The 16746-nt window shown below is 45.2% G+C and overlaps 1 protein-coding gene across 2 annotated transcripts; it reads right to left on the bottom strand.

Annotated features, from left to right (window-relative positions):
• Positions 1-1263: 1263 nt before the first annotated feature.
• LOC308468583 (uncharacterized protein) lies at positions 1264-15600 on the bottom strand. 2 transcript variants are annotated; one of them, XM_080990960.1, is made up of 7 exons: positions 15446-15600; positions 11816-12040; positions 9664-9757; positions 6724-6833; positions 4940-5010; positions 3885-4014; positions 1264-2972 (listed from the first exon to the last, which is right to left on the bottom strand). In XM_080990960.1, the coding sequence occupies exons 2-7, from the start codon at positions 12022-12024 to the stop codon at positions 2378-2380; spliced, it is 1209 nt and encodes a 402-aa protein (XP_080847086.1). In that variant the 5' UTR covers positions 12025-12040; positions 15446-15600; the 3' UTR covers positions 1264-2377. The 2 variants fall into 2 exon arrangements, with proteins under 2 accessions (XP_080847086.1, XP_080847087.1); XM_080990961.1 differs by lacking the exon at positions 15446-15600 and adding an exon at positions 15288-15415.
• Positions 15601-16746: the final 1146 nt, after the last annotated feature.

The following is a 16746-nucleotide window of genomic DNA, read 5'->3' as shown; positions in this document are numbered from 1 at the left end:
GGGGGGTTGGATAGACCCCCCTATGCAGGGATGTTTTGACTTTTCAAGTCTGGCAATGGGCCGTGAGATGTTTGGGGTTGTGGGGGTTCTTAACTCTGGAGGGACTTTGAAACATGTTTTTAGATATCACGTGGAGTTTAGTGTGGACTATGGAAAAGGGGCTGATTTGTCGAGAAGGGACAAAAATACTGTCAAGTTGGAGTTTCCACGAGTGAAAGGAGCAGGAGACAAAGTAAAGTACAGGTATAAATATGAAGAAGATCTGCGGAAGGGACATGGAAGAGACTTAAGGGCCTCGGACATAAGATTACCAGGTTAATGAGCTAGATGGATGGGATAGAAAGGACTGACAGCCCGGGACCAGGAGGAAGAGACGTTGGATGAAGATTGGAAGAAAGTTTTAAAAATTGTTTAGTAAAATTAATGAGTATTAGAAAAATGTTGGAACAAAACTATTTGGCTTTAGCAGAAATGTTAAAAAGAACTATGCAAGAATATGTTATGGTCATGAGAAATTGGTATAAATAAGATTTAAGATTTAAGTTTTAGGGTCTTTTATAGTAAGATAAGGTTAAAATAGATTAAGGTAATTTAATGACAGAATACTATGAAAAATGGAAAGGATTTGCTGTGATAATTAACAACTAGAATACAAAAAAGGGAGGAGTGAGGAGGTCGATGAAATAATGTAATGACTGTTAAGGATTTGGGAATATTGGATTTGTTTTTAAATTTTTGTGGTTTATTTTTGCTTTTTGATTGTGTTGTGTTACGTGTTTTGTTGTTATTTTTTGATTTTGATTTTTATCAATTTGTATTGTTTGATTGTGGCTTGGTTTTTTTTTTTTTTCCTTCTTTTTCTCTTTGTTTTTCCTGTAATTTTAAAATTCTTAATAAACATCTTTTTTTTTAAAAAAAGGCTACCAGCAAGTGCCTATCTAGAAACATGTGAGGGTTATTGGGAGGAGGTGGCATCATTATTCATAGGATTGTAGAGTTGCAAGGGAACCCCAGGGGTCATCTAGTCCAACCCACTACAATGTAGGAATTGCAGCTAAAGAATCCATAGCAGATGACCACCCACCTTGGTTTAAAAAGCTTCAGTGGAGGAGAGAGTCCACCACCTTCTAAGGGAGTCTGTGTTCCACTGTCAGATAGCTCTGATCCCCAGGAAGTTCTTTCTAAAGCTAAGTCAGAAACTCCTTGAATCCGTTGGTCCAGGTCCTGCCCTCTGAAGCAGCAGAAAGCAAGCTTGATCCATCATCCATGTGACAGCCCTTTATTTGAAGGTGTTTATTAACTGCCCTTCAACAGCAACTCCAGGTTACAATAATTTCAAATTCAGTATTTTAAAACTTAAAACAAATCACAGTCACCTTGAAAATACCTCGGGTATCAAAGGCAATGGCAAAGTGCATCTTCAGTGAGAAGTGCATGTAAGCGTCTTCCTGGATACAGAGCAGGAAGGCAGTTTAAAGTGCCAAAGTCATGACCCACAAGCTTTGAAGTAGCCCTAGGTGAGTTTGTGGTACTGGCAAGGAAACACAAAAAGAAGCGCCACTGCCAGTGTTCCATGCACCCCTCTGAATTGGAGCCATAGTTCTTAATTCTCTCTCTCTCCCGTGGTCCTTGAATAGACAAATGATCCTCTACCAAGTATTCTAAGCTAAGCTGCAAAGAATTAACTCCTAGTCTTACAAGCCAATATAGGATGCAGCTATAGCATCCTTGGCAGATGACTGTCCAGCTTTAGTTGGTATCTCCAGTTCCCAAGGCAGGCAGCTCCACTGTCAAACAGCTTGTGGTACTAGGAAGTCCCTCCTAATGTTCAGCCTTGCTATTTCTACCCATTTGCTACTTATTAGGTGGACCACTATTCTGGTCCCTTGGGTCTGCAGATATTCCTGGGCTACAACTCCCATGATCTCTGGCCAGCTTAGCCCTAAAGCCAGGGTTAGGGTTAGGGTTGTAGTCCAAGAACATCCAGTGATCCCAAGGTTGAAGAACACTGAGCTAGACTCCTTGCTTTCATTCTCAAATATATATATATATTTTAAAATAGTTTTGTGAAATAACATTTTTTTGTTGCTGCTATTGTCAAGCCTTTCACGTGTCTAGAGTATATTTTTTAAAAATTGCCCCAACATTGTCCTTGTTCAGCTAGATCTGACAGTGAAATTGGGATTTCTGCATCCAAAGTCCACCAGGTGTCAGTCCCTAGGGGCTTGCACCTCCAGCTCCTCATGACTTTAAAAGAGTTTATCTGCCCCTTTCCCTCATGGGTATGCAGTGCAAGCATCCCAGCCACATCCTCCCTCACTGCAGGCTGGCAAATGGTTACATGCCAGGGGTGGGTGGGACCTGGGGACCCATGGTGTCAGTTGCCTTCGCTGGAGGAGTCCTGGCTGATATATGGGATGACAATGGCGCTCCGGGCATGAGTGATAGCAGCTCTCCTGCTCGCGCCAAGGCCCGGCTGGATTCCAGTGGTGTCCACTTCTCCAAAAGTCTCACCATTCCATTTCTCTCTGCTGCTGAAGAGTTGGGTCAGAGAAAATCCTTCATAGCAATCCTTTGCCGACACGGGTCTCAGCTTCGGGGGGCTCCCTGGACACGCGTGGGACTCAGTAGGTGCATTCGTAGCACCTCCTTGTATGAACCAGTCTGGGTCGTACCCCATATCTCCACTCCATCCTCCTTTGCCCCCTTTCCTTGCAGGGTACCCACGGAAGACGTCTGCTGGGGGCACTGCTTTTTCAGGAGCTGGCTGCTGCTGCACTGCGGGAGCGTGCTGTTGCTCTGCTGGGCTTGCGGGGGTTTGTTCAGGGAACGCCTCTGCCTTTTTGTTGACAAGCACCAATTTGTTGATTTTGTACGTCAGGCTGGCAAGTCCATGCGGTAGGGTGTTCAGGGGCATGCTTCTCAGAAACTCACTGCCAATCAGGCATTTGGTATCAGTGCTTGCTTTTCCCCTAGGTGTAGACGAAGAAGCAAGGGGGTGTGGGGACCACAGAGAGACGTTGCACTAATTCTTTTTTGTGAACTGCTCGCTGGATTTGGGCCCAGGATACGTAGCCAGAATGCCTTCTTCCCATCAGTGGGGACTGGTCCATTAGGGCAAATAGGTCACTGACCCCCAGCAAGCTCAGTCTGCCAAGCCAGCCCCAACTTGCCCAAATACTTACAAATCCAGGGTGCGTGTTGGTTTCCTCCTCTGTGTCAGTGTTGCTCTTGTAAAATTCGGCAGGGAGGAGGATGGGGCAAAGCTAGAATTAGTTAGCTCAGCCTATCATTGGCTCTGGTGCCACCTACTGTTGGGCTCCCCATCTTCCACCCTACCAGTTTCAACAGGTACCAGCCACCACTGCCTCCCGTACAAACCAACTTCTGTTTTTAGGAAGGAGGATTGCTGTCACTAAGCAGCAATGCTCCCACATGCCACTTTTCTAAGCTGCTGCTCCGAACGACTTACAATCCAAAATTCAGCAGAGGAAGGGTGCTGGAAATGGAAGCAGGGGCAGCTGAGGAAATGAACATGCCTTTATTCCAGTACTAACATTACATAGGCTTCGGGACATAGGAAGCTGCCTTTAAATACATCAGATAATCTAGCTCACTGCCTACACTAGCTGGTATCTAGCTGGTTTCAGACCAGAGCCATTCCCAGTCCTTCCTGGAGATGCTGGGGATTGGACGAACCTGGGACCTTCTGCATGCAAAGCAGATGTTCTACCACCAAGCTGAAGCCCTAACTTAGCCACAGGTACATAGAAAGCTGCCTTATACTGAGCCAGACCTTTGGTCCATTTAGTTCAGAATTGCCTACACTTGACAAGCAGAAGCTCCCCAGGGTTTCAGTTTATGGGAACTAATCCTAACTGTACCTTTGAGCTTTCTTTGTCTCCTGTTGGCACGGAGGGTTCTGGATCAATTGCTTATGTCTTGCATTTGTTGTAGAGAGAGTACAAGGCTGTTGGTTTTCATTTTTGCCAGTGCAATAGTAAACGGACTTTCCTGCGGAGGAAAGATTTATAAAACATAATGAGCGCTATACTCAAAGGGTAACAGCCTGACAGCAAGGCAGACTTTGAGACTCTCTGGACTTAATAGTCTTACATAGCAGAGAGGTAGATGTGAATGTCCTGTCGATCCAAGGGTGATTTTTTAAAAATACAGTGGTGCCTCACGACGAAATTAATCCGTTCTGCGAGTCTCTTCGTCTTGCGGTTTTTTCGCCTTGCGAAGCACGGCTATTAGCGGCTATTAGCGGCTTAGCGGCTATTAATGGCTTAGCGGCTTTAAGAAAAAGGAAACAAACTCGCAAGAACTCGCAAGACGTTTCATCTTGCAAAGCAAGCCCATAGGGAAATTCGTCTTGCGGAACGACTCAAAAAACGGAAAACTCTTTCGTCTAGCGAGTTTTTCGTCTTGCGAGGCATTCGTCTTGCGGGGCACCACTGTAACACAATCTTCATTGGTTTTTACATATATAGTAACATATATAACATAATACACACTCATTACAAATATCCGGCCACATATTAACATAGATTATTCCTGTTAATCCAAACAGATAATCCAAATATCCAGCATATAAAGTCCTGAGAACAGCATGAAAGTTGTTCTATCCATTACAAATTGTTCTTCCCGGGGGGAAATACATTTCAAGCCATATTACTAAGGATAGCCATATCTACAAAGATACTTTGGAGAGTATCTTGAAGACCAGTTTGATTTGCATAGTGAATAAATGGCCACCATATTGTGCATCATTTGTCCATTTCCCCCCTGTTCTGTTTTATCACTTCTTAGTTGTGAGTTGTTTTCTCAGCAACAGCCAATCACCATTTTTAATATACTAAGTCCAGGGACAGTCTTTGTAAAGCATTCCAGTTTCAGCTATAGATAGCCAATGGGTTTACTTTTTGTTTTGTTTTACCTGGATATATAAACTGGTATTCGGAGACTGCCTGATATTGCCTCTTCTCCACAGCGCTGGGTTGTTTCAACCTTTTTGTCCAGACAGCATGGGAGACAAAGGGATTGAATTGAATGTAGGAAGGGAAGCATTGTCATTCAAGTTGAGCCCACCTATTAATTCTTGATGTTGACTGTATGGGCTCATCCACAACTCAGCTTGTGCCACTGCTTTCCTCCAGGAAAACCTGTGGTTTACTTCTGAAGTGGACCAAATGGCAATTGGGTTTCCCATGGTTTGCTGCTTATTCCAATTCAGCAGTAAAGAGTGGGTTTTCCAGGGCAAAGCTGTGGGGCAAATGCAAAACTGCTTGGACCTGTGCCTAGAAAGCATGCGGCAAGCGGAAAACCACTCAGCCCTGTGCTTTCTAGGCACAGGACTAGGTGAAGGGTGGATGAACCCTTGCAATCGTACTGTGTTAAATGTACCAGAGAGCTATTTCTGGCTGGTGATGTCAAAAGCACTTCTGTAAAGCAAATCATGTTGTGCACAGGGACAGTGAGTTAGATGCTCATGGAGTCCTTGAGTACAGGCTCTAGGAGACCGTCTTGCTGCAGGCTTGTGTTAAGAGCCCTGACAGGGAGCTGCATATAACACCCTCAATAAGCTCCCTATGTTATCAGCAGCTTCATGGAGTGTTAATCTGTCAGTCATGGTTCAACAGACAATGTGTGGTTTTAGAATTGAGTTAAATGTGATCTGTAATCAGATATCCCAGTGTGCTTTTAGAATCTTAAAAGCACCAGTGGAGGCCTCTGATGTTGATGAAAACTGTAGCACAAGAGGAGGGTGGTGTGTAACCTTGGTGTTTTCCTTCTCAAAATACCCACCCCCCCAAGTTGCTGTTAGCCCTGGGGTGTGGAGCAGAAGGAGATAGGTACAATATTTAACCTACAGGGTCCTTCCTCACAGCAACACACTGTGGGCAAAGTCACCTAGAAACAGACACACATTTTGCACAACAGCAGCTAATTAAAGTTTGAAATGTCATTAAAGCTTTTAAGGATGACTTTTAAAAGTTTTATAGGACATTGTGAAATTTAGTTTGCTGCTGTGACAAGAGTACAGGCACCTCTCTCATAATTCTGGGCTCTGAAAGGGGACACCATTCCCATCCTGGGTATGCAGGGTTGCAACTTTAAATTAATCTTAAAATTGATTTTTGAATTATAAAATCTCAGAATGACATTGAGAATAGGGAGATGTTGTCAGGTAACTTCTATCCAAGGGCTATACAGTGGTACCTCGGGTTACATATGCTTCAGGTTACATACGCTTCAGGTTACATACGCTTCAGGTTACATACTCCGCTAACCCAGAAATAGTGCTTCAGGTTAAGAACTTTGCTTCCAGTTGAGAACAGAAATCGGGCTCCGGCGGCGCGGCGGCAGTGGGAGGCCCCATTAGCTTCAGGTTAAGAACAGTTCCAGGTTAAGTACAGACCTCCGGAACGAATTAAGTACTTAACCCGAGGTACCACTGTAGCTCAGTGGTAAAACACTCACTTTGCAAACAGAAGGTCCCATGTTCAGGCACCGGCATCTCTAAGTAGTGTTGGGAAAGACCCCCATTTGAAACCCGAGAGAGCTGCTGCCAGTCAGTGTAGTCAGTATTGAACTGGATGGACCAGTGGTCTGACTCAGTACAAGGCAGCTTCTTATGCACCTGTGCTAAGAACGATGGTGATAACAGTTTCCAGAGAGCACCACACATTTATTCAAAACACTGTCTTGTGGCTGCATTACCTTGGGTTTTCTTTTATGCTGATAACATTTTTTCGCTTTTCAGAACTCTCCACTCTTTTGCTGGGCACATCTTTCTCCTTAGCTTTCACCCCAGGAATGTTTAAATGTCCCTGTACGTATTTGCAAAGGAAAGGAAGACATGAGGAGGAGCAGGACAGCACATCTGCATCACAAATCTAAACCAGCTTCAAGCCTGATTGGCTGCTATGGCTCTGTGCCCCTGGATAGGCATGCTGAAGGTTTTCAGCAGACATCTAAAACAATGTAGTCAAGGCACCTGCCTGGCGTCAATAGGCAGGAGTTCCAGAGCACTGGTGTTGCCACACTTAGTATTAAATTGTTATCCCTGTGACTTAGACTTGTTAGTTGCTTGTTACTCAAAGGTTGCCAACTGACTTAGATTTAAAACATAAATATAAATGCATTATACCATACAAGCAGAATGAGACAACCCCCATTATAGTCACTAATCTGGAATAGAATGGATTATGTACAAAACAAAGCAATGTTTGTTTGTTTGTTTAATGGTGAAATCATTAAGGAAGAGCCTTGCTGGATCTACTCCAGCATTGTCAAGGCCAGCCCACCTATGAGGCAAGGTGAGGGGACCGCCTCAGGCAGCAGGATCCACGGGGCAGCAGATCCTGATGCAGATGGTTGTTCTCTACTTGTTCCCAGTATAGATCTTCACTCATCCCTTCTTCCCTTGCGGAGAGGGAGACACTGTTTTGCGGCTTGCCTAAAGGGCCAAAATGTCTTGGGCTGGTCCTGAGCATCCTGTTCTTACAGTGGCCAACCAGATGCATCTGGGAAGCCCACAAACAAAACCTGAGTGCAACAGCAGCCCCCTGCATTTCCCAGCAACTGGTATTGAGAAGCAATACTGCCTCTGACAGGGAAGCAGGAAGATAGCCATTGTGGTGTAGCCATTGATAGCCTTCTCCTCTGTGAATTTGTCTGATCCTCTTTTAAAGCCCTCCGAAGGGAAAGTACATTAATACATACATAAATCATACATACTGTATTTTTCAGTGTATAAGACGCCCCTATATATAAGACTGCCCCTATTTTTTGAGCCCAAAATTAAGAAATAAATAATTGCAACATTCCGTGTATAAGACGACCCCCAATTTTAAACTTAAAAAAAAAAAAAAAAGTGTGGGGGGGATATAGTCTTATACACGGGAAAATACAGTAATTTTCTTTTCCTTCTGCCTTTCTATAGTTAAAGCCATGCTCAAGGCGGCTTACAACATGCAGGGGGGGTGGCGGCGGGGAACTTAATTACAAAAAGAAGTCATAAACAATAAATAAAACAACATCAAAAAGAGCACAACCAAATGGTACAATGTCCACATATGATAAGATATAAAATAATAGTATCAATAACAGCAGCAACGCCCCCCCTAAACAATACCATACCCAGATACATTAATCAGATGAAGATAGGAACATTTCTCACTGCTCCCAACTGACCCTCTTTGACCCCCATTTTTTGTCTCCCACACCTGCAGAGCATTTCCACCACCACTACACCAATGGGACACAGCACACACACCCTCCACTATCCTAAAAAAAACCCCTTAATCCTGATTTTATTTTATTCTTTGGTAAAATAAATAAATAAATGATTTATATAATAATAATAATAATAATAATAATAATAATAATAATAATAATTTATTAATTTATTATAATAATTTAATAATAATAATTTAATAATTTATTATTTATACCCAGCCCACCTGGCTGGGTTTCCCCAGCCACTCTGGGCGGCTTCCAACAAAGTATTAAAATACAGTGGTCTGTTAAACATTAAAAGCTTCCCTAAACAGGACTGCCTTCAGGTGTCTTTTAAAAGTCTAGTAGTTGTTCTCCTCTTTGACATCTGATGGGAGGGTATTCCACAGGGCAGGTGCCACTACCGAGAAGGCCCTCTGTCTGGTTCCCTGTAACGTGGCTTCTCGCAGTGAGGGAACCGCCAGAAGGCCCTCAGCACTGGACCTCTGTGTCCGGGCAGAATGATGGCGGTAGAGACTCTCTCTCAGGTATACTGGACCGAGGCCATTTAGGGCTTTAAAGGTCAGCACCAACACTTCAAATTGTGCTCAGAAACGTACTGGGAGCCAATGTAGGTCTTTCAAGACCGGTGTTATGTGGTCTCGGCGGTCGGTCCCAGTCACCAGTCTAGCTGCCGCATTCTGGATTAATTGCAGTTTCCAGGTCACCTTCAAAGGTAGCCCCACATACAGCACATTGCAGTAGTCCAAGTGGGAGATAACTAGAGCATGCACCACTGTGGCGAGGCAGTCTGTGGGCAGGTAGGTTCTCAGCCTGCGTACCAGAAGGAGCTGATAAACAGCTGCCCTGGATACAGAATTGACCTGCGACTCCATGGACAGCTGTGAATCCAAAATGACTCCCAGGCTGCACACCTGGTCCTTCAGCGGCACAGTTACCCCATTCAGGGAGTCCTCCACACCTGCCCACCCACTGTCTCCCAGAAACAGTACTTATGTCTTGTCAGGATTCAACCTCAATCTCTTGGCTGCCATCCATCCTCCAACCGCCTCCAGATGGTTGAAGAAAAAGAATCCTTGCCCTCTGCTCCACTCCTCTTTCTTCCTGCCCAGGGCAGTCCTGTCCTCTGCCTGCCCCTCAGAGCCAGCTTGGCACATGGGGCTGGGCCTCAGCAGTGGCAGCCTCTCCTCCTCCTTGCTCACCCCCCAGCAGCTGCTACAAGCTGCCCAAGGGAGGAGTATGGCAAGCGCGACCGTAGAAAGGCCACAGAGAGGCCACAGGATGCTCCCTCACTGTCACAGCTAGGGACAAGCGCTGGCTCATTCTCCTCCCTGGGCTGTGGTGGCGGCAGCACTGGCAGGGAGAAATAGGGACATTCTGGGGTCGAAACTGTAGTCGTAATTCATGTAGTTTGGATACCTTGAATGGAAGGATTTCAACTTTGGGTTCTGGAGTGAAGTTGACTATGGCCCCCTTGAAACAACAACACCTCTCTTGGCTTTGGAGTGGCAGCCTGTACAAGACAAAAGAGACAAAAAGCATATAAACATCTGCTAGGAATCATCTGTACTCCTGGCATTACAACAGGCGCTCTTTTTACCATGCACTCATGATGCCGCTCTCAATACTGTTTATAGCTGCAAATGTTCCAGGACAGACATGCTGCTTTGTTTCCAACCGGTGCATGTCCTGTAACTTCCTGCCGAAATTATTGCATTTGTTTTCATACCACAAATGCTCTGGTTCGTTTTATTTTATTTACTTTGCTCAGTTTTTATTGTGCTTATAAGCAACAATAATGCAGTAGCACTGAAGAAGAACAGCTAATAAAGTGGAATGACATGTGGATGGTCCAGTATAAACCCACCACTAATGCACTATTAGTGCACGTGGGTGTTGCTGTGGTCTAAACCACGGAGCCTAGGGCTTGCCGATCGGAAGGTCGGCTGTTCGAATCTTTGTGACAGGGTGAGCTCCAGTTGCTCGGTCCCTGCTCCTGCCAACCTAGCAGTTTGAAAGCATGCCAAAGTGCAAGTAGATAAATAGGTACCACTCTGGCAGGAAGGTAAACGGCGTTTCAATGCGCTGCTCTGGTTTGCCAGAAGCAGCTCTGTCATGCTGGCCACATGACCCGGAAGCTGTCTGTGGAAAAACGCTGGCTCCCTCGGCCAGTAAAGCGAGATGAGCGCCACAACCCCAGAGTCGTCCGCAACTGGACTTAACAGTCAGGGTTCCCTTTACCTTTACCTTTAATGCACTATTATTGTGTCAATGACATGTTGCAGAATACTCCCACAAAAGGCAAAAGCAAAAGCCCTTAGGCCAATGTGCCCTGCATCCAACCTTCCATAATCTCAAAGTGTACCATTATCAAGAGCACCTTTACATGAATTTTAAGGGTTGCCATTCCATCTTGTGCTGGGAATTCTAGCTCTGTGAGAGGGAAACTCTAGCTTCCAGTATTGTTTAGGGGAAACTGATGCACTTTAAGTGTGTGTTAAATGTGTTTTATCATGTGCTTTATCAAGCCCCTGACCCAGGATTTGGAACAGATCCATTATCCCAAATTTTGACCTAACTCCCAGGCAGTATGTCATCTGCATTCATTCATTCATTATTTTATTTTATTTAATAAGCTTGGTTGGAGGAAAAATATCCTCAATGAGATAAAACAATAACATTTTCATTAAAAGATTTTACAACCACAATTTAAAGCATACAGAAAGTTAAAATGGCAATAAAACAGACTAAAACAAATAAAATTACATGCTAACTTTCTAAACACCTGGGTAAAAAGGTAAAGGTAAAGGGACCCCTGACAGTTAAGTCCAGTTGCGAACGACTCTGGGGTTTCGGTGCTCATCTTGCTTTACTGGCTGAGGGAGCCGGCGTTTGTCCACAGACAGTTTTTCTGGGTCATGTGGCCAGCATGACTAAGCCGCTTCTAGCGAATGAGAGCAGCGCATTGAAACGCCGTTTCTAAACTTTCTAAACATCTGGGTAAAAGGTAAAGGTAAAGGGACCCCTGACCATTAGATCCAGTCATGGCCGACTCTGGGGTTGTGGTGCTCATCTTGCTTAACTGGCCGAGGGAGCCAGCGTACAGCTATTGTGGCCAGCATGACTAAGCCACTTTCTGGTGAACCAGAGCAGCGCACGGAAACGCTGTTTACCTTCCCGCCGGAGCGGTACCTATTTATCTACTTGCACTTTGACGTGCTTTCGAACTGCTAGGTTGGCAGGAGCAGGGACTGAGCAACGGGAGCTCACCCCGTCATGGGGATTCGAACCGCCAACCTTCTGATCGGCAAGTCCTAGGCTCTGTGGTTTAACCCACAGCGCCACCCACATCCCTAAAACACCTGGGTAGGCTTGTCTAAATAAGAATGTCTTCAGCAGGCTCCAAAAAGAATACAACAAAGGTGCCTGCCTGGTATCAATAGGCAGGGAGTTCCAAAGGGTTGGTGCTGCCACACGATACAATTGAGTTCTTACAGATGCAGTGCAGGTATTAGGTGCCACTTGTGAAGAGTTGTAGATGGGGAGAAGCCAATGAGAGGCGGCCCTTTACCTAAAGGCTGAGCAGCTTCTGCCTTGCACTTTGAGCTTGCTGGTGCGCTTGGTCCTTTGCCATTGGGAGCCGCAGGATTTTATTCGCCGCCTCCGAATGCGCTTCTTCTTCTTCCGTGGCTGCTTAATGATCTGTGCTGAGCTGGGTTCCACCATGGTGGGCTTGCTTTTTGCCTTCTGGGCAACTTTCGTTAGACTTCCTCCGTACATTTGGGTACCCAGTGACCTGTTTGCAAAGATGGGAGCGATTATGTGAACAGCAGGGAGGGGAGGGGAGGGAGAAAGAAATGAGCACCTGAGCACAATAGGGCAAGAGGAGGTTCTGGCAAAAGTATGCTTTCTAACAAAGGAATGGGGAGCCTTAGGCTCAGGGAATGAATGAGCAGTCCTCACAGCCTCTCTATTGTTGGAAATGAAGCAGCAGGGATCGTTTAGGTTGTAATTTAGGGTATTAATTCTGTTCTCTGTAAACTACTTAAGGAGTGATGGTGGAGGAATGGCTTAGCAGTCAGAAAATGTAGCATGATCTCTAGTAAGGTATCATGTGCTCTGATTGGCTGTGTAGTTCTGTGGGAGCTTTCCTCTGCATGTTTGGTTGAATGTCTCCTTGCTATGTAGACGGCCTGGAGTAAGAAAGAGAAAACAGGCTCCCACAACCCTCCTGCAACCATTCAGCAAACTGGTTGTGCTGTCCTGCGATAAGTGTGTGGTCTAGCACTGTGTTTCCAAGCCGGGGACCACGTGGCCCCCTAGGGGCCCCCAGGATATTCCAAGGGGACTACAGGTGAAAAATGCATAAATGGGAGGCCACAACATGAGGTTGGGAAAAACTGGTCTAGCTTCTTGGTCTCAGAACTGTGCCCATGACCCAATCAAACCCACTGGGTAGACAGAAAGGGGGATTGACTTCTTATCTGGGCAAAATGTTTAATAAATGGAACTTAATTAATTAAAAGCCTTTGTAATCAACTCAAAGGGCATCTCCAAATCAGCAGGCAACATGTTGCTTTTGGGTTGTACTAACCTGAGTTGGTGATGGTGGTGGTTGGGACTCCTCTAGGGCAGGAGGCCCACTTGACATTGGTCAATCGGACAACATTACTGGATGACATTGGCTGATAGGCAGGGCGGGGCAGGGTTCAATCCTGCATGGTGCAGCTTCGTCAGTGGATCCCATGAGGGAAATGCACTGGCAAAGCAGAGAGCAGGATTGATGTCTCTGTGCATTAGCAAGGAATGCACCATCAAAGCTGATACCTCTCCATGGGTCAACTTTCACAGATGGGTGGGACTGCCCACCCAATAGCCACCTGATGTCATCATCATGTCAGAAGATGAACAGGTGAGCTGCCCCTGTCCACCTCTCATAGTTGACCCAGCTAAGCAGGGTCCTGTATGGTTTCAAATTGGATGGGGCCCCATGTGTTGAGATTCCTGCATTGCAGGGGGTTGGACTGGATGACCCTCAGGATCCCTTGCAACTCTACCATTCTATGATTCTATTATTCTGTTCCCCACCCCTGAACTAAGTTATACTCAGAGGAGGCCGATTGGGCAGATCTAAGCCATGTCTATTAATTTAATTGGGCCTATTCCAAATGTGACTAACATTGGAAGCAATCCTTTGTTTGCTAATGTTAATTGTTTTTAACACAAGTGTTTCTATGGAACAGCAGATGGAACAGAAGAGATTACCACTCTTCCCTCTCTACAGAGGCATCTGCTGTGACATACATGCACTGTCTAAAAACACAGAATGTATCATTATTTCTTAACAGTCTTGTCTTGATTCATATGCAAATGAATGCAGATGTAATTGGTTAAAACGGATTAATAAGAGAGAGCCAGTGTGGTGGTTAGAGTGCTGGACTAGGACTAGGGAGACTGGGGTTCATATCCCCACTCAGCTACAAAACTCACTGGGTGACCTTGGGGCAGCCATTCTCTCCCAGTCTGCCCTACCTCACAGGGTTGTTCTGAGGATATAAGGCAGAAGGGGAGAAGTGTGTAACCAACCATTAGGAACATTAGGTGTAACCAACCATTAGGAAGAACTTCCTGACCGTAAGAGCTGTTTGACAGTGGAATTTGCTGCCAAGGAGTGTGGTGGAGTCTCCTTCTTTGGAGGTCTTTAAGCAGAGGCTTGACAACCATATGTCAGGAGTGCTCTGATGGTGTTTCCTGCTTGGCAGGGGGTTGGACTCGATGGCCCTTGTGGTCTCTTCCAACTCTATGATTCTATGATTCTAACCACGTTGAGCTACTTGCAGAAAAGGTGGGATATAGGTGTAATAATAAAATAACAAGTAATAAAATAAGTTTTCATTAATATAAATTTTAAAATAGTTTTTTAAAACTGGTCTACATTTCTTCTTGTTTCAGTGTTAATTACTGTATTTCGTTTCTTCAGTTCAAGTGCTGTGCTAGGTTTTATTCTTAACTCCTGTTGTTTAGCTTTTCTAATCACAGTTAGACTGCTGTTATGAAATGTTTGTTTCGTGGTTGCTGTTGTTGCAAATGAAGTCTGTGTTATGTGACTGCAAGCTGGTTTTGTGAATGAATGAATGAATGAATGAATGAATGAATGAATGAATAGGTGTTCAATGATGCTCCTTCTCAGAGTAGACCATTGAAGGTAATAGGCATGAATAGCTTAGGGTGAATAATTTTATTCAGTCTGAGCAGGACTTAGTTGAATACAACCGATAAATAAACCAGCTAAGATTCATTGAGTGACAGTCACGCTTTCTGTCCCTATCTGCTCATTCTAAGATCGCATCCGTTGTGAGGAACAGAATTGGCTGCCTTATCTGAGAAGCAGACACCTGCTCATGTGTAGGAAAGGTGGCCAGGGAGGGTGACAAGGGGCAGCTTAAAGGGAAAAGGTACTTCCAATGGCACCACAATGATCAGATAGAGGGGTAGAGCTTTCAAACAATGAACATTCCGTCCCCTTGACCTGTCGCATCACAAGACTATCCACCCATCCACCTTCCTACATTTATATCTTATTAATACTGTCCCACACTGATTTCATAAGCCCCCTGCATTAGTTTAGAAAATGAGCCACTCCAATTCCCTCTCTCCTGAGAGAAGTTGTTTGCTTTCTGGCTAAACTGACACGGCAAATGTACCACCCATCCCTATTTCGAAAGAAGAATGAAGAGTTTAAAATCAGATAGTGCCCAAGTGAGGGCGAATGGACATCCAGAAGTAGAAGCAGAAACATTTAAGAATGGTCCTGGAAATAAACTCAGCGGTGCGCTCAGGGTTGGACCTTCAAGGGCAAACACACAGATGTTCCATTTACTCAAATGATACAGGAAGGTGTAAAGCAGGGGTTGGTAAGGGATGTGGCTCAGGGAGGGTCCTCATGGCCAGTTAGAGAGGCCTCTGGGCTTCTCCATCCCTGATCTAAAAAGAAGAGGCATCAACAGACCATTGTGATATTTTTATGGTTAAAATTTGCCTACCTTCAGTGAAGTACCGTAATCATATTCTGTAAGTTAATGGGATTCCCAAAGACATCTGGTTGGCCATTATGATAACTGCTGGACTAGATGGGTCATTGGAGTGATGAAGCAGAACACTTCCTATGTTTAACAAAAATACTGATGCTGTCCTCACTCACCTTGGGCAGGTTGCTGCTTTCACTGCCAAGACTGAAGGAGAGACTTAATAACAACAGCAGAATCCATGGGCGGAACTGGGCCATGAGGGGGACCACTTGCACAATGGGAGCAAGGATGCTGCCAGTTATACCTTTCTCAGGTAGCCTGGCAACTGCCTTTGTTGCTATGGGAACCGGATTCCAACTTCTTTCCATGTGGTACTCTGTTTCTCTGTTTATAAACTTTGCTCCTGGATTAGCCCCTTTCCACGAATACAGTTGGGTCCACTTAAACGTCACATACTTGATTCATTTTTTTAATTAAAAAAAACTTTCCCCCCTCTCCACACAAGGTTTCCCCGCCCCAGAAAAGGGAGAAGCAGGAAAAGAAATGAAATATACTACTACCAGCCATAATGGCTACATTCTACCCTTCATTACTGGAGGCAGTAGGTCTCTGTTATGTACTGAGTTGAATAGGATCCAAAATGCAGCAGTCTGATTGGTCCTAGAAAAATAGTATCCAAAATGCAGCAGTCTGATTGGTCCTAGAACAATGCAGCAGTGTGATTGGTCCGCAGGAGCCACCCAATCCAGCTCCAGGTGGAAGTGAATGCACAACCTGATTGGCCTACAGGAAAATCCCGGAATTAGCCAATCACATGCAGCCCATTGTGTAAATAATGTATATAAAGCAGATATTGTGGGGGAACCTCCATTCCTCCTCAGCACTATGAGCTGAATAAAGAGCATGAAATCCACTCTCGACTCTGAGTATATTTCAGTCTCTGAATGCCCAGTTCCTGGGATTCGCATGTGGGGAGAGTGTTGCTACACTCAGGTCCTGCTTGCAAGTGTTTCCCACTGGGACATCTGGTTGACCACTGTGAGAACAGAAAGCTGGACTAGGTAGGCCTCTGGCTTGATGTCCAACAACCCTGTGGGTGCCCTGCTACCAACGGCGAAGAAACACCGGTTTGGGGCCATAGCACATCCATTTTGGTTGAGATATTGACTGAAGTTGCGTGAGATCTTGTGGAGCATACAATATCTCACATAATTTTGGGCGAGATCTTGAAATTAGCATGGTCTTCCCTGAAATTTGCACCGCTGCTCTACCAGTAGCAGACACAGCAAGGCAAACAGCAGTGGCAGAGCAGGTGGGTGGTGCTGGGAGTGGTGGCAGCAGCGCATGGATTGCTCATGTCATCTGCTTCCAAATGTGTCCCCATTGGGATGGGAGGAGCAAAACCTCAGGATGTACCTTCCTATTACGCACATTGCTGAACATACGGGAAGGGTCTGCAAGTGTCGCCTGGGGC

This window comes from Podarcis pityusensis (genome assembly GCF_964106645.2).
Source record: "Podarcis pityusensis genome assembly, chromosome: Z".
Taxonomy (NCBI): Eukaryota; Metazoa; Chordata; class Lepidosauria; order Squamata; family Lacertidae; genus Podarcis; species Podarcis pityusensis.
Note: the sequence above shows the minus strand (reverse complement) of the source record. Positions and strands in the feature narration are given on the sequence as shown.

Bases quoted from the DNA above. Each gene is read 5' to 3' on its own strand.
- LOC308468583 (XM_080990960.1), bottom strand. From the start codon at position 12,024: ATGTACGGAGGAAGTCTAACGAAAGTTGCCCAGAAGGCAAAAAGCAAG. The intron at 6,834-9,663 runs GTATCCAAACTA...AAATACGTACAG, and splicing joins TTGAAATCCTTCCATTCAAG to GGACATTTAAACATTCCTGG. The intron at 5,011-6,723 runs GTAATGCAGCCA...CTGGACAAAAAG, and splicing joins AGCATAAAAGAAAACCCAAG to GTTGAAACAACCCAGCGCTG.